Here is a 26,018-nt window from a genome sequence, read left to right on the forward strand (position 1 = left end):
TTTTTTTTTACAACAACAATCTTCTGGTTTTGTGTGGCCTCACGGTTGACTTGCTGCATTATCTTTGCTTCACATATTTTGCTCAAGTTTGCTCAGGGCTGTAACAGTGAGAGTGGTTTACTATCTCTTGCTGAAGTGGTTGTCTGCACATGTACATTCCAGTAATTGCTGCCACTGGACAAGTGCACTGAATTGAAGATGACAGTAATTTGAAGTTTGAATGCAAATCCCTTAAAAAACACAATGTGTTTAAGGTCAATAATTTTGGGGGGAAAGTTTTTTTCTCTCTCATAAAAGCAAATTTGTGTATGGGACGTTTCCAAAGAAAGTTTTCCAAGGTTTATATTTTAAAAGAAAATATTAAAATGATCCTCTGTACTGCTTAGAATTATCTTAATCTTAGAAGACTGATTTTGGCAACCTTTGTCCCATTTCTCTTATAGATTTACTTAAGACAGGGTTTTACATCAGTATTATTTTATACCATTATTAAACCATTATTGAGGAATCAAAAGCTGTTTTGGAAATTATGTTTTTTTAAAGGGATTTGCATTCAAACTTCAAATTACTGTAACTAGTGACACAGTGGATCAGATCCTAAGCAAGGAATCAGTCAAATGAAAAAAGGAGGGAAAGCTGAGCTAACAATTGACTACCTGTGATCAGCCTGACACTATAATTCAGCCTGGCAGCAGAGGACAGTTCCATACAACTTTCACAGCCTGTCTAAGTAGGGAAATCTAGCTAGGGAAATCTTCTTCCCCAGAATACATATTTATCTCATGATTTTCTTTCTAAAGCATGTGACCTAAGAAGCTTGCTTCAGTCTAACCATGACTAAATAACACAATTCTTAGCTTTTATTTCCATAATGCAGCTGTTCTTTTATCATAGATTTCTAGTTGACTTAGATACGTGCACTTTATAAGTATATAAAATAACATTCCAGGTTCAATACAAGTTAAGCCCAGTGGTATTTATGATAATGTTGATTACTGCCAAAAAAAGTAATTTCGACTCATCCCTCGATTCTTTAAAAAAGCAAAAAACAAGGTGAGGCATTTAAATGAAAGTGAATGGGGCTATTTTTTTGTGTGTTTAAAGGCAGAAATGTGAAGTATAATTTTATAAAGCACTTAGGCCTACATTAATTTTTCTTTAATATAAATATATATATATATATATATATATATATATATATATATATATATATATATATATATATATATATATATATATATATATATATATTAGCCGTAAGTTGTTTGTACAATCGTTTTTATGGTTATTTTACAGTTTACAGCATTATGTTGTCATGGCAACGAAGTTGTAAAATTGGACATAACTTTACACAGAAAAGGTTAGTAAGTGATTTTATTTCACTAAAATCATCTTAACATGCATTTTGTGGACTTTATTGTATTTTTGTAATTGTATTTTACAATTACAGATTGGTCCCATTCACTTCCATTGTAAGTGTCTCACTTTAACCCTGATTTTCAATTATTTCTTCTTTTTTTTTTTTAAGAAAAGTCAAAATGAGTTTTTGTCGTAATCAAAAATATGCCACAAATCCCGTCGATTCAGCTTAATTTGTATTCAACTCGGAATATAGATGGCAAGACACAGTCCAACAGAATACTGTATGTAACAGCAAATTTATATTAACTTTATATTGCTTGCCATGCTAGGTCTATAATATTATATTATTGGCAGTCATGATTTCCTCATTATACAAATATCAGCACTTACATCTGTATTGTGGAGTCATCTCTTGTGTCTCCTCATGAAAGCTGGCTTTGCTTTTCAAATCAATTTGTCTCCACTGAGAGTACTAAATAATTGCAAAGCAAACAAATCATCTCTGCCACCTTGAACTTTCTTCTCTGCCATTTCCACAAGCTTCAAGTTGGTTTATGATTTATAGAGCAGCGACCTCTGCCGTTAAGCAAACTCTACCAGTCATGTTCATATTCAAGTAGGCTACTTTAAAGTCAAACTACAAAACCTCGATAAAACTGCAAATACAGACCACAGATCTTCTTAAATGCCGCATTTTTAGAAGGCAGGTAAAAAAAAAGTTTTAAAACGTTTAAAAGAGCGTCTCGATACACATTACTGCTGCGTCTATACATTTTAACGCGTTCGGCCTGAACGGCCCCTTCTAGAGCGACGACAATATTACCTATTTAATATTCATGAGTTAAGTAAGAATGTCTAAGAACGGAGCTGCTCGAAATGTTATTTTTGTCTTTTTTTCCCCTCCACAATTCAAAATCCTCGTGGTGGCGTAGTGACTCGCCTCAATCCAGGTGGCGGAGGATGGATCTTGTGCGTCTGAGACAGTCAATCCGCGCATTTTATCACGTGGCTTGTTGAGTATGGCGCTTACTATGGCGCTTACTCCGTGCCAAAATCAAACATTCGACCGACCGACCGACCGATCGAACGTCTATCCGAACGTCTTGTACTTTTGAGCGTCTTACCGAGCGGGTTGACCCACGTGACGACCTTACGTGACGTCAACGTCTTGAAAGTAGCAGTTTTTTAACCATGCAAGTATCCAAGCTAATGTGTAAAGACTATAAATGGACATGAAAGGCACTAAATACAGATGTTTTACCTAAAATACTCAACCATTTCCTGCATTCTGCTGCACTTCCCTGAATAAGCCTTTGAAAAAAAGGTGTTGTAGGCTAGGCCTATTCTAAGTCTTTCTGAGGGATGAACTGAAAAAGATACCACCTGTATATCATGACTTTCTCTGTATTTCATGACTCTAATGTTTCAAACACCAAACTCACCTATTGTAACTGTACATACATACAGTGGTAAGCTTTTTTCTGTCAAACTGATTAATTATATATTGTCTGATATATTGTTTTACAAGTAAGAGTTAAAAGATATAAGAAAAATGATTTTAATTTAAAAGTTTTCAATGCCATATGGGACCATGTTGTCATTAATTGCCCATTCACTTTTCATGGTAAGTTACCATTGGTAACACATTGAGAAAGACGCAGTTAAGATTATTCAATAGACTTTGTTCATGATTTCGTTTTCTTCCTTCTGAAATTGCCTTTGCTGCCTCCGCTGACTCGTGGGCTGAGTTACTGTAACATAACAAGCTGTTGATGGTTTTGGATAGGCTACTCTGATAGATGAACTCTGATATATACATTTCTTCTGTCAGAGAGAGAGAGGTCACTGTTTCTAACATGAATTTTCACTGTCTCTCCTGTTCTCATCTTGTAAACATATTATTAAAGTGGTTTGCAGCATGGCATTATAATCGTCCCAAATCCTTGTTAATGTAGGCCTATAAAGACTTCTGAAAGATTGCATATTTTGACATTAGAAAGAGTGCTAATAATAGTATGTTAGAGACTAATATATATATAATAGGCTATATAATCATTATAATATATAATAATTATCTTAATCCTAATTTATGTTTCTGTATAAGCAATTTTTTTCACGGTTCTTATTCACGTTGGAGGGGAAAAAAACCCGGCCTATTCCTGAATATTTACATTTACATTTATGCATTTGGCAGACGCTTTTATCCAAAGCGACTTACAGTGCAATTATTACAGGGACAATCCCCCCAGAACAACCTGGAGTTAAGTGTCTTGCTCAAGGACACAATGGTGGTGGCGGCTGTGGGGTTAGAACCTGTGACCTTCTGATTAACAGCCCTGTGCTTTAGCCACTACACCACATATTGATTAATCTAAATTAGATAATGCAATTTTCCGAAGCGGGTGCAACGAATAAAACGGGGCGGAAACACAAGCACGAAACTTGTAGTCTTGTACATTGATAATAGTATACAATTTATTAATAACATACATTTTTATTTTATAAATTGGGTGTTCGTCAACTGACTGCATGCCGTCGGAGTTTCCAGTGTTGACAGCTCCGTAAAATATCCTTGGATGAGCTGTAGTTTTGCTGTAGGCCAAAGCCCGTCTACGGACATTCTCTGTAGGCCTATTATAGCTACTGAAAAGTAGGCTAGCTAGCCTACAATACACAAATAACATTTTAAATTACTTCCGTCTATGAACAAATGAAGTAGCCTTGATGTCATAAATACAAAAGCATGATTTTAATACTAATCCCTGCCCTTACCCTTAAACTTAACTTAAAAATGCATTTATATCACATCCATAGAGATTGCAGCTCTTTATTGGAAACAATTGAAATGAAACGACTTTTTTATAGATGAAATATAATCTATTTTATTTTTGTTGACAGACATGCAGCGCATGTTCAAACTGTTGTTACTAATCTGCGATTTTTATAGTTCTCTGGTAAATGTTTTATTATCAACCATATCTATTTGTCCTTATCAGGCAAAATATTGATGTTATTTTTTACATGCACTTTTACTAAAAAGAAAAACATGCCATTGTAAATCATAGTTGTACTACAAGTAAAACATATCTCCGCTCTAACATATTTTGCTATGCAATCATGTGCAAGCAGACAAAAAAATATTTTTGAATAACTGTTATATTAAGAGAAATCTGTATCCTTCAAATAATAGCTTATTTGTAAATTGGTTATTTGATTACGCTATTTGTGGTTATATGGTAAATAGTGAGAAGTTAAGAGAATAAATTTAACTTGCATGTCAACACGAGCGTCTCAGCAGGCTTGTTTTAGCACCATGACACAAATAGCCATCCTAACGTAACAATTTTGATTATTGAACTATAAGAAGAAAAAAAATGCCATGCAGAAAGAATAGGCCTAGGCTACTTTCAAAAAACAATTTTTTATATTATTCTCGCCAATTTTACAGTTAACGAAGAGAAATGGTCTGATAAGATTATCAATACACAGTACACTTGTCTACGTTGAATTTATCTCTTCCTTTTAATCTTTAGGCCAAAGGTGTTTAAGTTTACGGCTCGTCTTTGCGTGGAATATAGGCAGCTTTCGCTACCAATTGTAAAGACCTCTTGCACACCCATTACTCCAGTTGCGGACCAATGCGGGGGGAGGTCTGTCTCCTGCTGCGTTAATTTCGTTGAATCTGCACCTATTCCGCTCACTAACTAGCCTACATTGGATTTTTTTTGGCGAAATTAAAATCTATCAAAATGAACCAATCCAGTTAATCAGGGTAAGTCTTGTTACTTGTTTGATTTGGTATTCCTTGTTCAAGTTGTTATGAGTGATCCCCAGCTGAAAAGCGTAGACCAGCTTGAAACCTTCATAAAAAAAAATCCCAAACACAGCTAAGTTTTTTTTTGTGCGTGTTCTAGGACTATTATTTTGTATTAATTTTTGCCCTGTCGTTTCTTTGTTCTTGTTTTCTTCTATTAGTTCTTGTTTTGTCTGATCTTATTAGTCACCAGTTTGCTTTAGTTCTTACTCATTGTGGTCCACACCTGTTTATATTTGAATTATCGTAATCACGTGTTAATGTACCCTTATTTTGATATAAATCTTTGACTGGTTGTTGTCTTTATATTATGTGAAGCTGTTGCATTTTTTTTCTTGCTTCATGATGGATTACTTTCTCTGTTTTTGTTTAAGCATAGAACCTGTTTTTTAGATCCACATCTCCTCTTCCTTTGTCTATCAGCCATGACATAGCGGCCTAAGATTGCTATAGGTTGTTTGTTTTGCATGTATTTGTAATATTTGTCTAAAAACAGTGATGCTGTCTTGTTTTTTCAGAGATGAGCGACAGCTACCCCAAGAATTTTTGGAAGAGGTCTCCAACATATTACTCGACCTTAAATGTAGATTGGCATCCATTCATGAGGACATGGACTTTGTCTATATAAGAATTGAACAAGTTCTAAATGTATTGTCCAGGTTTTCTGAAACCAGTTTAATACCCAATGCTCCAGAAGTTTTGCTGAATCTGGTGTCTGCATTGGAAATACTAGACAGTTGTCAGTGCACAGTTCTTAATGGTTACCAAGCACCAATTATTCGATCAGGAAAAACGGGACGCCCTCGTTTTGACATATCTAAAGAGCACCTTGAATTCCTTCTTCATTTTGACTTCACTGTTCCTGAAATTGCTAGACTTTTGGATGTGAGTGTTAGAACAATTAGAAGACGAATGAAAGAATTGGAGTTATCAGTGAAGCAGAGTTTTACAGACATTAGTGAGGAGGATCAATAATATTAGATTTGTCAGTAATATTTAGCCTCTGCTATATTTAACTTTAATAATAGCCTACACCGCACATAACTTTCTAAGCCATCAGCCATTGCACTAATCAAATGTGGACTAGTTAGAGGACACAATAGAAGCATAAGAAGTTAAACTAAGGTAAGAAAAACACAAACGTGTCACAACGTGCCTTCACACGTAAACAACACGTTGGGATGACGATCGGTTACTCGCACTTCCGACCGGTTCAGCCATAGGAACAGCGTTAACAACACGTCAGCACACGTAGGAACGTGTTACATATGATTTTATGAAAATGATCAATAATTTCGTTTTGGCTCATTGTTTATATGTGGCAGACATGAAAATCAACGAACCTTAATTACAAAGTAAAGTATATTCAGCTGACTATGTCTATATGTAATATTAGAACTGTTATACAAATTTTTTAAATAAACCTTTCCACTTTAACATTTATGATGTCTATTTATGAAAGATTATGATAATTTAGTAATTTTATTAAGACTGAGATTATGCTTGATTAGATTAACTTTTTATTAGTTTGTTATCTGTGTGATAGCCTATGTATAAAAAATAGTATGAATGTTTTTAATATATTAGCCTACAGGTTTCCTGAATTGCTAAAACACATTTCTTGGAAACATCATTAATTTTTTAAAACCTTAAACACAAAACCAAATTTTCAAACTACATTCAGAGAACATCTGACTCTTCTTTCAAAAAAAAAAAAAAGAAAAAAAAGACTCAAAACCATTTTATCTGTGCTTAAAATCAAACAGTGCTTTCAGATCATGCACACAAGAGTCAATAAAAAATATATATTTGCATTAGGCTATTATTACAGTCAAACCTGAATACAGAGAAAGCATTTTGTTACACATAACAGAAAAAATCAATAAATAAAAAATAAACAGCAAATATTTTATCACAGCTTAATCCATCTGGATCTGATCTCATTTCCACCTCTTATTTCAGTCTTCTGACTCAATTATGCTGTGTGGTAATAGCCCTACCAGTTCATTTGTGTATAATTGTGAATTTTAAAATTCAAAACAGAAAATTGTTTGGTCAAAAGTGACCGAAGAGCACCATGACAGTACTGGACTTGTAACATTTGTTGGAAAAGTAAATTATTTTAATTATGCTATATAAAACTTTCAGTAACAATATTATTACAATAAATTGTACTTAGCTTTTTTTTTTAAGTTCTGCAAATATTTTAAACTGTAGATTCACAGGTCACAACAGTTTAAAATATAAATGTGTGTGTGTGTGTGTGTGTATAAATGGATATTCTATATAGGCTAAGTCTATCTGTATTTCCAAATATATCAATATAATATATATTTATGAAAACCTTCTTTTTAAATGAAAGGCTACATTTATTAATTTGGGAGTGCTTTCTTTTATGGACTGTGAGAACATTGTACATTGGGCAATAAAATGAACAATAAAAATTGGTTAAAATGATTATATTGGTCAAATTAAGACTATTGAATGACTGTATATAGGCTAGCCTACAGTATTTCTGCTCTTTGAAAGTAAAACACATAGCCTCACATGCACAGGATTCAGGAGAAATGTTTTAGTGTTGTTTTAGGGGTACTATATTTATATGTATTGCCTTTAATGTCCATTTATAGTCTTTACACATTAGCTTGGATACTTGCATGGTTAAAAAACTGCTATTTTCAAGACGTTGACGTCACGTCAGGTCGTCACGTGGGTCAACCCGCTCGGTAAGACGCTCAAAAGTACAAGACGTTCGGATAGACGTTCGATCGGTCGGTCGAATGTTTGATTTTGGCACGGAGTAAGCGCCATATTTGAGACAGTCAATCCGCGCATTTTATCACGTGGCTTGTTGAGAGTGTTACCACAGAGAAGTAGCGCGTGTTATGACGTACGTGTGGATAAACGTCTGGCTATTAGCCTAATAGTTAGGCTGAATTCTATCATCTCACTATTGTACCTTTTAAATTTGGATATGATCATAACACAGGAAACAGTAATCCAATAGCAGTAGTTTTTAATGGGGTAATCCAAAATCGTAGTCTTCCAGGCAGGGGTCAAAATCCAAATAATCAAACCAAACACAAGAAACAAGCTAGAAACAGAACTCAGAAGTGGTGTGACATAACAAGGACTCCGTAACAATGACTGAACAGACAGGGTATAAATACACAGATACTAACAATGAATAACAGGGAACAGCTGGGTACAAAGATGATGGGGATCAGCTGAGTGCAATGAACAGTGATTGGTACAGACAAGGATTGTGGGGAATGCAGTTCCAGAGTGAATGGTGACAGTATGGGGAAGAGACCTCTAGTGGACACCCGGGGAAACACAAACAAGACACTGTGACAGTTTTATATCAATATTTTAATCAATATTTTCAAACGTTATAAGTTATAATTATAAAATATATATAGTTATAGAAATTATAAGACTGTATACGAAAAACTATGTAAAACAAATTATATATATATAATTTTTTTAACATAGTTTTTCGTTAACATATATATAAAATAGGCAACTCGATCAAAAGAGTTAACCCACTGCCAGCCAAGCTTTGAATACTACTTTTAAGTATCTTGATCAAAAGATTGCGTACAAGTGCAGGCCAAAAATACTTGGACTTTTCTCTCAGTATAAATCAAGTTGGGCCTATACCTAATGTAATTTTAAGTATATTTCTGAGAGGTACATAAAGTATATTTTTGAGAAGTATATAAAATGTAGACTGAAAGTATACTTTTTAATTTTTTAGTTGAAAAGAAGTAATAGAACAATTTTGGTAAGTGTTAGCCTTACTAAATGTATAGTTTTATAAAATTGCTGTAGGCTGCAGTAAAATCGGTCTAATTGATTTACCTTTTTCTAACTGGCAGCTGTAAGTAAGATAACAGTTTTTGCAGTTCTACTATAAATCTTGCGTACATATAAATATACTAATTATACTGATTACTAATAGTGTCTACACTGTTGTACAACCCACAAAAAAAAAACATGAAAACGTGTGTGTTATGATTACATCCCAAATTAAAAAGGTACAATAGTAAAGATAATAGATATTTGCCTAAGTATTAATCCAGGCGCTTATCCACACGTAGGTTATCACACGTCATTGGTCACGGCAATGTACGTGACGATTGACACGATGATTGCTTAGTTTGCAAAGTAAGTGCACAAATCACACCTCATAATTCTCTGAGTCATCCACGCACAATTTACCACGCGACCCACGTAGAGCAATAACCACATTATAGCGACCACAAGGACGTTAACCCAACACGTGACTGTACCCACCCTAGCAACCAGGCCAATTTAGTTGCTTAGGAGACCTGGCTGGAGTCTCTCAGCACCACCTGGATTCGAACTCGGGACTCCCTGCTTCGAGGGGCTACCCAGGCCCACTGCAATAGTGTTTTTAAATTAATTAAATCCATAAATTGTGATTTCAATTATTTAATTAGCTCACGCAGAGTTTGATGTTTTATAACATTTTTGTTTTACAGTAAATATCAATAAATATATTTTGTTATACAGTAAATCTATAATTATATTTAGTGCTTACACTTACAGGATAATCTAAGAGGAAGAGGGCCAAGCAATAATAAAAAAAAATAAAGCCATCTCGAGATTAAAGTCATTATAATGCGAGATTAAACTCGTTAAATTTCGAGAAAAAAGTCGAAATACAATCTTGAGAATAAACTCATTAAATATTGAGAATAAAGTCGTTGTGTTTCGAGATTGAATTTAAACTTTTTCTGAATTTAACTAGTTTAATCTCAGCATTATAATGACTTTATTCTCGATATTTAATGAGTTTATTCTCAAGATTGTATTTGACTTTTTCGAATTTACGAGTTTAATCTCGTTATAATGACTTTATTCTGTATTTAATGAGTTTATTCTCAAGATTGTATTTGACTTTTTCGAAATTTACAGTTTAATCTCGCATTATAATGACTTTATTCTCGAGATGGTTTTATTTTTTTATTATTGCTTGGCCCTAATCCTCTTCCGTAATAATCTGTGCTGATCATTTAATTGAACTGAGAAGTTATTTAAAATAAATAAGTGGCCAGTAGCTGTTAGGCTAAATATCATATGCACCTGTAATCGTCAGGGACATTCATAGAGAAATTATAGAGTTTATGTTACTTACAGAGTTTATGTTAAAATACATAGTTTGTTAACTGAAAAATTCAGAACCTGGACAAATTTAATCATGCATTTGGCCTAGTATATATGAGGACAGAACAGATGAATAAACTTTTAATGTTGTAACGTCTATTGAAGCGTTACAGGCAATATTTAGCAACTTTTTGCCATTATTTGGATCTTTAATAAAATATATTAAAGCTTGATTTTACAAGAATTACCTTGATCACCTGAGATTTTTACTTTGACACAAACAATGGTTTAAAGTAGGGACTAATAACGTAATGTTTTAATTTCGGTTTGTTCTGAACATAAAATTGCATTTTTCTGTTCCGGTTCACAGCCTCCTTTCCAAAGGATCTTGCAAGAGAATCAAGCAACCTGGTCCGGAAAAACAAGCCTAAAATAGGCCACTTCAAGCCTCACCAAAATAAGACATTACCTTTTTCCTTGTGTTGTGTGGTGGACAACTGAGAAATATAGTCCCTGGTTCCAAGTGTTGTTGTTCTTCTATTTCTAATAAACTTGTAATTATAATACTGAATCTGACTTAACCTGCAGTCCTGAAATAAAGACACAGAGTCACCATGTTTTTTTTTTTTTTAAACAAACCAAGTAGATAGAGCTCTATTGACTTCTAAGTAGCCAGGTTGGTGTAGGGTAAACAGAGCACATAAAATACGACCACCACCATAGCTTTTTCTCTCTTTCCTCTTCTCCCTACACAGGTTCCCTGATTTGATATTGAGCTGGTTCAAAGGGTGTAAAGTGCCCATAGGCATCAGCATTTGTGTCATTGTCCGGCACTAGTGGAGTCCTTTTGAGCTCAAAATCTATATGTCTGGCTCTCTGCATGTGACCCTGTGTGGGTGTGGACCCTCTTCATGGTATACTCTGGTGCAGTCAGTGGCTGTCAGAATGTGGATGCCAGGTGTCAGAAGTCTCCAATAATCTCCATTCTCATCTGCTTAATATGCCGTATTTACATTATAGTTTATTTACTTTAAATATATTATAAAGCCTATTGTTATCATCATTGCTGTTGTTTTAAAGTAATTTTCTTCACAATTAATTACAATTATTTTGAAAATTAAGGTTAGTTATAATAGTAAGAATAATAAACTATCTATATATTGAATTACCAGTTGATTTAGTGTGTTTTTACATGTAGAACCTGAAACAAAAAGCTTGACTGGCACACCTGTTTTGATGACATGCCTTATCCCTATGATGGATACAGTAGCTCCTTTGATCCCGTTCCCAGCTTCATCTTTCACAATACCTTTAATCCCTTGATGCACCTGTAAGACAAACTATCACTTTGTAGTGTATCATTTACACTTCAGTCTGGCTGTCACTGGCATAAATAGATTTATTCCTCATTTGTTAATTTCCTTTTGACATTGAAGGAGAAAATCAATAAACGTTACACAGAAGGCATGAAATGTTTATGCATTGCAAAAGGCTTGAGGAACCAAGCGTCTCTCAATTAGCATGTGCTCTCTCTTTAATCCTAAAGAAAGAATGAGCTCACCACCTCCATAAAGCTCAAAAGAGCCTCTTTATTTTCTTGCCAGCCAGTGTAAAGGTCCTCCTCGGCTGGAAATGTATCACAGCCAAACTCTACGGTGATCTCAATGCAGTTTGTGTGGAGAAATCTGTCATTCCTGCCCAAGAGACAAAAAGGATATCATGAACATTCAAAAGTACTTTCAAAGTTCTCACCAACATAATTCAGATGGAGAACCAATAACTATTGTCATGCAAAAATCTTTCTGTTGATATCTTTATAAATTGATTGGACACACAAAAATGAGATTTCTTTCATTTACTCACCCTCCTGTTGTTCCAGACCTGTATGACTTTCTTTCTTCTGTGTGACAGGAAACAAAATGTTGTGTAGAGTGTTCAATCTCAGTCACCTTTCACTTTCATTGTACAGAACAAAGATGCAATGAAAGCGATTGGTGACTAAGGCCAACACTCTGCCAAACATTTTGTTTTATGTTCCAATGAGAAAAAGAAATTAACATTTATTTGGAACACATTCATGACGGTGAGTAAATTAATGAAATGTCATTTTTGGGTGAGCTATCCCTTTATTACAATTGGCAGGTTTGAAGTCATCTAAACGCATTCACAATGCCACCTTTATCTTCATACATTCCTTCTCACCTGCCCATGTCTTTGTTTGACATGATGAAATGAGCATCTGCATACATGTTCTGGCTAACTTCTTAAAACACCTGCATGTGAAATTATACATTAAAACAAGTGTTGTTTTCATGTTTTGGATGGTAAAACATTAGGAATGTTGGAGCCAAGGGAAGAAATATAGACACGGTGTGCTGGAGTGGTGGTGGTGTAGTAGTCTAAAGCACATAACTGTTAATCAGAAGGTTGCTGGTTCAATCCCCACGGCCACCGCCATTGTGTCCTTGAGCAAGGCACTTAACTCCAGGTTGCTTCAGGGAGATTGTCCCTGTAATAAATGCACTGTAAGTTGCTTTGGATAAAAGCGTCTGCCAAATGCATAAATGTAAATATAAATGTGTGCAGTATATTGGCAGGGTATACATGCCATATGTACAATGAATTGTTGCCAGTTCTTTAACAAATATTATATAAGATATTTTATTTATAGTGCACAATAAAGATTAAGCATAGAGATGAATAAACTGTATTGTTCAATATTATTAAGTCATACCTGCACAGTTGAGATGATATGATTACAAATTAAAAGCACTGTCCAGTTCATCTGGAGTAGGAGAGACCATGTTCTTTTCTAGTGGGTGTTTTGAAAGGTCATATGGACAGGAGTCCACCATATGTTTCTGGAGCAACCTGTGCAAACCACAAATGACCATGCATATTCTTGTTAGCTAAGTTTACTTGTTACTGTCATACTTTAGCTAAATTAAAATAACATCAATGTGAACTTCTACCTTACCAAACCAATAAGAGTTGGGGATGGGAATGTGGTCAGTATGGTGTCATTTGTTTCTGCATTGGTTGTAGACAATGAGGTGAGGTCTGGGAAGTTCCTGTTGAGGTCTGTATTGTGTGCATTGGTTTCGTCCAATGAAATCCACTCTGGGTCTGGCACCCTGCGTAGTCTACATTTTTGAAGTGAAAAGGCTGTTAAATATATACTGACTATATACCAAGCTTATTTTATATTGTAATAGAAGGCAAGTAATGGCAGGGAATTTAAGTTAAAGGAATATTCCGGGTTCAGTGCAAGACTCAAGTTAAGCTTAATCGACAGCAGAGTCCTCTGGTTCTTGGTGTGGCATCTGTTCTGACCATGAAACCTGCCTGCCCCTCTGTGTCTCTGTATGCCTGCTTCGCCTGACTGTCTGACAGTTTTGTTATTGGGGATTGTTTGCCAGATTTATTTTTGAATGAAACTTCTCTGTGGATTAACTTACATATTTGGGTTCTCTCTCCTGCCTTGGAGGGAATATTCCTTTAAGTTAAATTTATAGCACATTTCATGCACAATGGTAATTCAAAGTCTTCTAAATATGCATGAAAATGAGAAATCAGAATGAGTTTTATTGCCAAGTATGCTTACACATACAAGACATTTGCCTTTGTGACAGAAGCTTCCAGTGTACAAACAATACAACAAGACGGAGATAATGAAAATGAGTGTTGGAGTGATAGGTGAACTATCTAGCTGTCAAAGACTCCTCTGGTGAGACACTAGCCATGGTAATCTCCTGCTTCTCTGTAGATGAGAAACGTCTAAATGTGAGAGATTGTAGCAAAAACAAAAAATAAAAAAATAGAAAATAGAAAGAAAATACACCTTTTAAACAGGAAAACAGTTTGATATTATATCTAAAATGTTATAAAAATTGGAAGTCAATTATATGACTATAACCAAATAAGAACTAACAACAAAGTACTCACATCAAAAGGCTGCAATATATCCTCTATGGAAATAACCAAGTAATAACAAATCAAATACAATAAAGTCTCTAAATTGTTAGACCTCTCCTAGACAAAGACAACTAATTATGCTAACTGTAATCACACTAAACCAAAGGCTGCAGAATATCTGCAATCCCAAAGTAAACATTTTCTCTAATTCTAAGAAATGTCAGGCTGCCTAATCGCCTGTGGCTGAGGCTAGAAACATGTTTGCTGTAGCCTCAGTTGCCACAGACAAATTACCAAAAGATCAAAGATGAAGAATAAAGCTTTATTGGTTCAAACTGTGTCTAGAAAATATTACGGTATGGGAATAATTAAAAAAGACTACAGGCTGTGTGAGTGTTTTGGTTTGCTTTGGGAATCAGTGGCGTAGTCTGCTGTCAAAGGAAAAGACAGCATGAGCCAAAATTTAAACAAGTCTTTGAAAAAAGGCTTAAAAAAAAAAGATTGTGCCACTTAGTTAGAATTTATGATTGTGTTCACACACATTATCACCCACAACATTGTGCTACATTTCTTTAATAATACTTTTATTAATACATAATAAAATGAATGGTTGTTTTGTCAACTTTTGACACTTTTGGCACTATGAAAATCTAAAAACTAAAGACTTGTTAAAAGATTTTTTACACTCTCACAGTTAAAATATTTTTAAAATGTGTCAAAAGAATACCCACAATTAAAGGAACAGTTCACCCAAAATGAAAATTCTCTCATCATTTACTCAACCTCATGCCATTCCAGATGTGTATGACTTTCTTTCTTATGCAGAACACAAATTAAGATTTTTAGAAGAATATTTCAGCTCTTTTGGTCCATTCAGCGCAAGTGAATTGTGATCAGAAATCTGAAGGTCCAAATATCTAATAAAGGCATGTTCATTGTACACCTTGCCATCACAGTCTCTAGGCATGATCATGATTTCAAGCTGATTATGCTTGAAGTCACGATCACCAAGGAGACTGCTGTCAAGATTTATAGTGGAAAATTCATATTTTTTTGGTCTGATCAATTGGATCTCATCTGAAGACATTGATTTAACCACCGGAGACGTATGGTTTACTTTATGCTACCTTTATGTGATATATGGACCTTCAGAGTTCTGGTCAACATTCATTTGTATTGGATGGACTTACAGAACTGAAATATTCCTTTAAAAATCATAATTTGTGTTCTGCAGAAGAAAGAAAATCACACACATCTGGAATGGCATGAGGGTGAGTAAATGATGAGAGAATTTTCATTTTTGGGAGAATTTTTTTATCACTTTTTGTGTGTAATTTCACAAAATTATTGCTCAATTGAAATTGACAATAAATAAATAAATACTCTGCTCGCAATATTTATCTTATAAAATATTTATCTTATATTTTCTCTGTTTTCTTCAAACAACAATTGCCTCAAATTTAATCTGTGGTCTTCATAGACACTTTTATTGACTTTGTAAACAGTTTAGGGGTAAAATGGTTAGGCTTTCTGTAAATTATGTCAAAACTTTGGGTCAATCGTAATTTTTGAAAAATTTTGTAATTTCCACACAATTAATATTGAAATGGTTTGTTTTTATTTTATGCTCTGTTTAGATTAACATAGTTTTAGACATGTAATAATTTGTATATTAATAACAGATTTTCAAAGTGTTATATTAAGTCTGGTTCTGGGAAAAGGCAAAACTGTAAAATATATAAATGAAAGGCATTTGAAAATAAACAAAAATAAACAATTAAGGCCTGGAAAAAGTTTCCAATTAAATTTGAATGAGACCTTCATATACCAAAAAGAAAGAAAGTAGAAATCTGTTAATTTAGGCTGAATAAAAATTGGGACATGAAAGCACCCAAAGTTGAAGAAACAACCTTGGGTAAATGCTACTACTAGTGTAAGAAACACTGCACATTTAGACTTTTAGACATTGCAGACTGTAACAAGTGTTGCAAATGTATACAGTAATGCGATTATGCAGATATAAAAGGAATAGCTTTCCCAAAAATTACAAATCTGTGATCATTTATTCACCCTTGTGTTGTTTCAAACTTGTTTGACATTCTGTCTTCCATTGAACACAAAAGGAGATGTTGGGAAGTATGTTAGTCTCAGTCACCATTCACTATCATTGCATCTTTTTTTCATACAATTAAAGTGAATAGTGACTGAGATTGTCATTCTACTTAACACTTTCTTTTGTGGTCCGTGGATGAAAGAAAGTCAAATGAGTTTGGAACAACATGAGGGTGAAAATATGAAGATAAAATTTCCATTTGGGGCAAACTATACTTTTAAATGAATTTTTAACTTTATAGTGGGTTGTTCATAAATCATATGGCTCAGTCGTGTGATTAGTTAACACTATTAGTTTTGACTTATTTTCTGAGCTACACACTATGCAATTCAAAATACTAATAATGCATGTTAAAGTGTGCCATACCATTTTGTGTAATGTGATTGTGGGCTAAGGTGAGTTGTCAGCCTGTGATGTGTATAAACAATGAATAAACAAACAACTTGCATTTAAGGTATTCTAAATAGACTACTCCATTGCAGTATACATTTTTCCACTCTCTCTCAGATTAAGATATTAATATTTCATATTGCAATCGATCATTTGGGCATCTGAGGAGCTAGCCTGCAGGAAGATTCCATTTAATTTCTCAGCATTAACTCATCATAATAGAACTTGTCTTTTTTCTTCTGCTCCCTCTTTCTATTTGATGATAATGTCGCCTATTTCATTCTTAATACAATATATACAATATCAATGAGAGTGTGTGGAAGAGGTCATCTACTACCCACTTTCTAAATGATTAAAGAACTAATATAAAATGGAATTTATCTGATTTAATATAACAATATGTTGCAGCAATTCTCCTTTAGGATCCTTTACATATAGATTAGGAGTGACCAATTAACTTCTATTGTTTTTTTTTTTGTCTTTCCAATTATTATGGCAAAGTCCAGTTAAGTGCACAAGTTTCCATCACCCTTGCAGAATATGCAAGATGTTTATCATTAAAAAAAAAAGATGAATCATAAAAATGTATTTTTTTAGAACTGATATTTGACAAAAAAAAAAATAACAAATACATATATACTCAAGACGAAATGATTACTGAGTTTACACCTGTTCAGAATACATCCCCTTGGCTATTAATTTGATGTGTTATTTTCTAGATAATCAATGACTATTTGTATGTTTTGTGATAGTTGTGCTTGAGTCCTGAGGACTGAAAATGACATTTACATTTATGCATTTGGCAGACGCTTTTATACAAAGCAACTTACAGTGCACTTATTACAGGGACAATCCCCCCAGAGCAACCTGGAGTTATGTGCCTTGCTCAAGGACACAACGGTGGTGGCTGTGGGGTTCGAACCAGTGTCCTTCTGATTACCAGATTACTAGTTATGTGCTTAGACCACTACACCACCACCACTCCAAATGACCACTGTTCTTCAAGGCATATTTCACCCAAAACTTTAAATTCACTCATAATTTACTCACCCTCATACCATCCCTGATGTGAATGATTTTCTCTCTTCTACTGAACACAAACAAAGCTTTTTTTAGCTTTGAAGTTCCTTACATACAAATGAATGGTGGCCAAAAATCACAAAAAGGAAACATAGAAGTAACCCATAAGACTCCAGTAGTTAAATCCATATCTTCAGAAGCAATATAATAGGTGTGGGGGAGAAACAGATCAATATTTAAGTCCTTTTTCACTCTAAATCTCAACTTTTACTTTTACATCTGAAAGTCACATGTACTGTACAAGTACTCATTTAGAGTAAGGGAGGCCTTAAAAATGTTTCTCTTTCTCACTCACACCTATTATATTGTTTCTGAAGATATGAATTTAAACACTGGAGTCATACGGATTACTTTCATGTTGCCTTTATGTGATTTTTGGAGCTACAAATTTCTGATCACCATTTACTTGCATCTTGCATTCACTATAAAACTTCATATGTGTTCTGCTGAAGAAGAAAGTCATAAACATCTGGGATGGCCTGAAGGTGAGTAAATGATAAGAGAATTTTCATTTTTTGGGTGAACTGTCCCTTTAAAAAAAATCCTCAGGTGCTGCATGATCTTTGGTATTCCAGCATATTCCGCACATATAAATTCTTAGCCAAAACTAGCCATATGAGGTTGACATCCAGCTTTGACACTTAAGACAATTAAAGGACTCATACACTACTATTACAAAAGGTGTAAACATTCATTTGAAGTTTAAGAAGGCAAAAAACACTATTAAGAACAAAGGGGTTGTAAACTTTTGAACAGGATGATTTGTGTAAATTGTTAATGTTTTCATGTGGGATATATGTAAATAAATATTTACAATAAGTTTCCATTCATTAACATTACTAATGCATTAGGTATCATGAATAAATAATCAACAATATATTTTTACAGCACTAATTAATATTTGTTAATGTTAGTTAATAAAAATACAATTGTTCATAGTTAATGCATATTAGTTCATAGTGCATTGACTAATGTTAACAAATACAACTTTTGATTTGAAAATTTAGATTAATAAATGCTGTAAAAGTATTATTCATTGAGAGTTCATGTTAACTAATATTGTTACTAATTTTAACAAATTGATTATTTTTGTAAAGTGTTTCCAATGTGTGTTATGTAGCTACTGAAGGACAGTAGCCTACAAAATAAACAATGATATTTTATCCCTTGCATTTCTATAAAGGCGTATGCAAACGTATGCAATCAACTGTATGATCATTTTATGTGCACTTGATTTCAACAAAACAAGAATCGTGATTCGTGACACACGTTTTTCTCCTCAACTAGGACCTTGCATGGACCTATTGTATTAAACAGTGCATTATTGTGAAATAGCATTTATGCAACACTAGATGGCGCTACAAATCGACTATTGCAACATTTGCCTGTAAGTATTGACGACTTGTTTTTAAAGAACGTTCCCCACAACGTTCTAACGCCTTTTAAAAAACCAACATTACATGTAAATTTAACTAATTAAAATTAGCAAAATGTCAGTGACAGAAGAATGTTAAACGCAACCTTAAACTGTTGTAGTTTTATTTGTTTTTATAATGTTGTATAAGGTTATAAAACAAGCTATATTTTCTATGCTCGCAGTATAAAAGGCATGATTGAAAGCAACTGCTCACCCTGAAAATAGTTGCCAAGTTCACAAGGAGTCACAAAAACCCTCAGTGCAAGAACTGATTTAATCTCTCTCCTTTTGTTTTCCAGTATGAAGCACTCTTGCGACGGCCCCTTTAAATGGACCTGAAACGTTCTGAAAAGTTTCTCAGGTACGGTTCACTTGAGTGCGCTTTGTTTTGTCACCTAACAAATTATAAAGGGAAAACTTTTGTACACCCAAGTAAAAAAGAAAAAAGAAAGGAAAAAATGTCGAAAACAATTGGATGTGGCAGAAAACGTCAAGACGAAACGATGTGATGGCTGAAGATGTTAAGCCTCATTCATGGCGCTGAAACATACGTTTTTCACTACACTTGGTGTAACCTACTGGAGATTGTAAACGGCATTTTATTTCCAATGTCCACTCCAGTGATTAAGATGTCCCAGGGGGTGTCTGAAGACAGCATTTGTGGCATTATGTTGATCACCACAAAAATATTTATTTAAAATAAATAAATAAATAAAAAAAATCCCCTTTTCTTCCCAATTTTGGAATGCCCAATTCCCACTACCTAGTAGGTCCTTGTTGTAGCACGGTTACTCACCTCAATCCAGGTGGCGGAGGATTAGACTCATTTGCTTCCACTTCTGAGACCATCAATCTGCGCATTTTATCATGTGGCTCGCTGTGCATGACACTGTGGACACTCACAGCATGTGGAGGCTCATGTTACTCTTCGTGATCCACGCACAACTTAACATGTGCCCCATGAGGAGGAGGTTACCCCATGTGACTCTACCCTCCCTAGCAACCAGGCCAATGTGGTTGCTTAGGAGACCAGGCTGGAGTCACTCAGCACGCCCTGGATTAAAACTCATGACTCCAGGGGTGGTAGTCAATGTCAATAATCGCTGAGCTACCCAGACCCCTTGTCCCTCTTTTAAATAATAAAAAAATAGGCTTAAAACGCAGTAAGTTACAATGGAAGTGAATGGGGCCAATTCAACATGAAAAAGCTTACTGTTTGAAAAGTATAGCCACCAGATGTAAACATTATACAATCGACAACATTTGTGACATAATGTCGATAACCACAAAAAATAAAAATAAAAATTTTCCCCATCTTTAAATAAAATAAAAAAGAATTAAAAAATCGTGGTTGCGATAAGGTGCAATGGAAGTCAATGGGGTCAGTCCATAAACATTAAAAAAACACATTGTTTCAAAAGTACAGCCACAAGACATAAACATTATATGCATCTACATGATTTTAGTGTGATAAAACCAGAGAGTTACTGTGTTTACCAGTGTTGCATCATCATGACCACAAAGTTAAAATATTGAAATTCACACAGAAAAGGTTAGTGAGCAAATTGATCTCACTGAAATCATGTTGACATGTGAAATGTTTATGTCTTGTGGCTATACTTTTGAAACTGTGTATTTGAATGTTTACGTACTGGCCCAATTCACTTCCACTGTAAGTGCCTAATTGCGATCTTTCCTTCTGTAAATAAACAAGGGACGATTATAATAATAATAATAAGAGGAGTGGTGGTGGTGTAGTGGGCTAAAGCACATAACTGTTAATCAGATGGTCACTGGTTCGATCCCCACAGCCACCACCATTGTGTCCTTGAGCAAGGCACATAACTCCAGGTTGCTCTTTGGGAATTGTCCCTGTAATAAGTGCACTGTAAGTCGCTTTGGATAAAAGCGTCTGCCAAATGCATAAATGTTAATGTAATAATAATTATTATTATTTGGTAATAAACGTTATTACACAAATGCTGACGGCTGATCATACTTGTATTGAACCCAAAATACCTTTGACTCAAATGTTATAATTTGTTTTCTTTACGGTTAGAAGATCAAGAAGATTGAAAGAAAGTTTAGGAAGCATTTATCACTTATTACTTTGTATATATCAAAGTAATTCCAAGGAGTTCACAAAATCTATGTATAAATATCTATGAAGCTTGCAGAAAGAAACAATAAATGATTGAAATGATATAGAGTCGATTCAGTGCATCATCTATTAAGCAGCTTACATCTCATGTTTACTAATTTCACAACTTGTATATATATATATATATATATATATATATATATATATATATATATATATATATATATATATATATATATATATATATTCATCTTTATTGCACTATTTTCACAAAACAGTAAATTCAACAAATGTATATAAATCTGGCACTAATACAGCCGAATAAAGCACTTCATTAGTTTGAACTCTGGTACGTCATAAACCTCACAACTGCTAAACTGAGATCATTTTAAATAAACAAATACACTATACATTTCTTGTGCTGTGCAAAGTAGCTACATCAAAAGTCTAACAAAGTCACCTTCAAAAACAACTCGCAACAACCCACCAAACAGAACTATGCACTAGCACAATGAACAGCTGTTACAATAATCTTATACATTCAGTTACAATAAAAGCTCAGTAGAGATATTCAACTTTGGCTGTTCTGATGCTAATATCAAATACTAAGATAAACAAAGTGCATTACTGTCCAGTGGTCAGTTGGCTTGTGAGTGAAAAGTCTTTTAACAAGAGAGTCCACTCTAACAACAACCTTAGATACTTCAGTCAAAAAATAGACATTTGTCTAACTTGAGAGGTAAACTGATACGAATGGCATTTTGTAGGTTTGCAAAGCCTCAGTCCAATGAGAAAATTCACATAATGTAATACACTTTTATAACAAACTCCTCTTGATTGAAAAGTTTTAGCTGGGGTAGACCAAAAATGTATGCAGCATAAAATATGCCATGATGTCAAACCAAGATGTGGTGTAAAGTTACCCTGCAGCACCAAAAGTAGTGAGTTTCTCTTTATATACAGTATGAATATAGTATGTTCTGTACTTTGCTGGTGTCCTTTTTCATCACAACACAGTCTGGTTACATTAGAGTGGGTCATCATCACTGTTAACATCACCAGCTGTGACCACACTATCATTCTCTCTTTATCAGTCTCTCGCTCTCACATACAAACTCATTCAATCCTACATTTACACACACACACACACACACACACACACACACACACACACACACACACACACACACACACACACACACACACACACACACACACACACACACACACACACTCACACATTAGTGCGGCTATCCTTATGAGGACTCTCCATAGAAATAATGATTTTTATACTGTACAAACTATAGATTTTATCCCCTACCCATCCATCCATCCACCCATCCATCCATCCATCGTCAACCGCTTATCCTGTGTACAGGGTCGCGGGGGGCTGGAGCCTATCCCAGCTAACATTGGGCGAAAGGCAGGGGACACCCTGGACAGGTCGCCAGTCCATCGCAGTTATCCCCTACCCCTAACCTTCAAAAAAAATTCTACATTTTTACATTTTACACTCACACACACACAAAAAACATTGTTTGGTATGTTTTTTAAGTGATTTAATTTGTGGGGACACTAGAAATGTCCTCATAAACCACATGTATCGCATAATACCCTTGTAATTACCAGTTTGTAACCTAAAAAAATGCCCTCGTAAACCACCCAAACCCTCCCACACACACACACACACACACACACACACACACACACACACACACACACACACACACACACACACACACACACACACACACACACACACAAGGCATTGGGATTTTGTAGTTTGTTTCTCATATTGTGCTTCATTAGCTGATTCTTTGAAGACTGTAGTCATTCTCTGTGTCCATAGAGCTGCTGTGTCCAGAGGAAGGGTATAAATCACGCTTCAACAGACGGTTGGCCACGGTTACCAAAACCTTCTTGTACTGCTGGCGCAGGAGGGAGTAGGCAAATGGATCTGAAGCTGCCTTGCTGTATGTTAAACACTTGCTGACAATACCCCAATGTCGGCTGATGTCCACAAAGGGAAGCAGCTCAGCCAGCCTTGGAAACAGAGAAAAGTACAATAACAACACAATTTATTCCCACTGTAAACATTTTTGTCAGGTAACCTAAAAAACATTGCTTCATGTGGTAACATTTTAATTAACTGGTTTTATTTAGGTCAAAAATTCCTTACAAACTAGGTTACACCAATAAAAAAAATAAAAAATAAAATAAAATATATACACATATTGTAATGGGTTTGTACATTGAAAGTAGAAATACTGTAGATCCTTGAGATAACAATTGCAGGTTACCACTTTTTTTCAGTCAGACTAAATCACACAAAAACTAAATTCAATATAAATGTACCATCATTGCATTAGCAGAAAATTTGTTGTTTGCATGCAATAAACATGCCAAAACCGATTGTGGTCTTTCTTATAATGTAATAAGTGATATGACTTGATGATAAGTGGTCATATTACAGTACATTCTAGTATGTGTTACAGAAAATGGGGAGATTACATTTTTTTTTTTTTTTCAGATCAGGTGAGCCTTATAACAAAATAATGAGCCAATCATCTTAGAAAAACGGGAAGTGTTTATGTGTCCTGTCACCTCTGGCGCACAAGAGCTATTCTTAGTAACAGATTTATTTATTTTTTTGTCTTGTAAGCCTCATCTCACGACTCAATTAAATGACGCCATTTCGAGGTACTTATTTATAATAATAATAATTATTATTATTATTATTTTACGTTTTAATAGTTAAAAAAAATCTACAACTATTGAAGCTATTGAAGTACACAATAATAAACAAATCTAGTATGCTGAACGCTTTGCATTTGTTATGTCTTAACTATCTTCGCCTGTTTTCTTTTTTTTTTTGTGTGTGTGTTTTTTTTTTAATCCTGTTTTACCGTAATGGTTCATCCTAGAGTATTTGAAATGTGGCATAGTGTTTGTACAAATGCGAAATGTTATGGTGAAATTAGCACATACCTTGTAATGACATTAGGGGCGAAACAGATGATGAAAGACCCAATGAAAATGCTGATTTTCTTAGTGGCGCGCTGTTTCCTCCTCTTTTGTTCTGCAAGACAGCGCTGCTTAACACTACGATACAAAGCAGTGTTGCAAAATGTCAATGAGATGGGCAAACCTTGCGCAAACAGCCCTATTCTAATATTTGACGCTTACTATAGTAAAGTGAGGATGAGAAATAGGAATGAATCGGTATAAATACCTTGGGTGAATATCTACCAGTAAGAAGAGGGTCTGCATGGTTATAATGTCAATCCTCTTGCAGTGAAATCGTGCAACTTTTAACACCTTTAAGTATGTAACACACAAAATCATGAGCGAGAGCATGAAGCTGGTGGCATGAAAGACAATGGTGAACACAGTGAACTTAATCCGCGCACTCTCCTCGTTCAAATGCAACGTGCAGGATGCGTAAATGGGATTGTAGTCAAACCAGGAGTAAAGCAGTGGGATGAGGGAGAACGTGAGCGAATGAAGCCACGCGTAACACACCATGACCAGCGCGTCCCGGTAGCGCATTTTGCTGGAGTAACTCAGCGGGAACACCACTGCTATCCAGCGGTCTATGCTGAGGGCTGCCATGCTCAGCATGCTGTTGGCAGTCAAAAAGGTCTCCAGAAAGCTGACCGCGCGACAGAAGCAGTCCCCAAAAGGCTGCTGGTGTTTCACGATCCCCACTAAAGTGAACGGCATGTTCAGGACGGAAATCAGTATGTTGCAGAACGACAAGTTCATGGTGAACACCCCTGGCACCTGTCGGCGTATTTCGCTGCTGTGAATGAAGCATAGCAACACCAGTAAGTTCGACAACAAAGAAACAATCGCGACCACAACGATGAACGAAGCCAGCAGAATTTCCGCAAAGTCCATTTCTCACTTCAAAAGTCCACTTGTGGTGTATTTGCCCTGTTTGATGGTCAAAATATTATAAGCAGCATGATTCTTCATTTGTTAAACATGGTGTTCAATAGGCAATATAACTCCAGTAGTAAGTCGCAGCAGGCGCAACTTGCGTGCGCTGTCCAGAGTACTGAACCACAATCGCGTCCTCTTTTCGCGCCTGCACATTTCCCCTTTTAGAATAGTAACAAAACAATTACAATTATTTTGAATGAACACACATTGCACATTTATGGCAGAATAAAATCCATGCAATTTCCATTATTCATCTAGAGTCGCTCAGTCCTGCGCTTCGCAACGCTCGTGCTGCTGGAGCTCAGGGACTCGATCACGCTCACTGCTGCTTTGTTCTTGGATCATGCGCACAAGGACAGCGACTGTGGGAGGCCGTTCTGTAAAAATTGTGAAATATACCAGTAGTAATCTTGTGGCTGCGCTTAACGATTATATTCTAAGACGGATGTGGAAACGTCTGCAGGAAACCTTTGTCTATAACTATAAAAGTGATGCGATTTCAGCCGATGTAACCCATAGTTTTGTTGTTGTAACCTTGTGTATGCAGGTTGATTCATATTAAATAATATTTTGTTGACCTGAATAAAACCAGTTAATTTTAATGTTACCACATGAAGCATATTTTCAAGTATGTTTTGTCAGTATATTCAAAACAATTTCTTGTTTAAAACAAGAAAAATCTACATTTCAGTAACACACAAAAAGCTAGTTCTTCATAGCACAAATAACTATGAACTATATATATATA

General features: G+C 35.0%; 1 protein-coding gene across 1 annotated transcript; it reads right to left on the reverse strand.

The window, feature by feature from the left end:
- Positions 1–23,112: 23,112 nt before the first annotated feature.
- Positions 23,113–25,537, reverse strand: gpr78b (G protein-coupled receptor 78b). Its single transcript, XM_052136768.1, has 3 exons — positions 24,558–25,537; positions 24,314–24,427; positions 23,113–23,368 (listed from the first exon to the last, which is right to left on the reverse strand). Exons 1-3 carry the CDS (start codon positions 25,223–25,225, stop codon positions 23,131–23,133), a joined length of 1,020 nt encoding a protein of 339 aa, XP_051992728.1. The 5' UTR covers positions 25,226–25,537; the 3' UTR covers positions 23,113–23,130.
- Positions 25,538–26,018: the final 481 nt, after the last annotated feature.

This window comes from Xyrauchen texanus, chromosome 1, assembly GCF_025860055.1.
Source record: "Xyrauchen texanus isolate HMW12.3.18 chromosome 1, RBS_HiC_50CHRs, whole genome shotgun sequence".
Lineage (NCBI taxonomy): Eukaryota > Metazoa > Chordata > Actinopteri > Cypriniformes > Catostomidae > Xyrauchen > Xyrauchen texanus.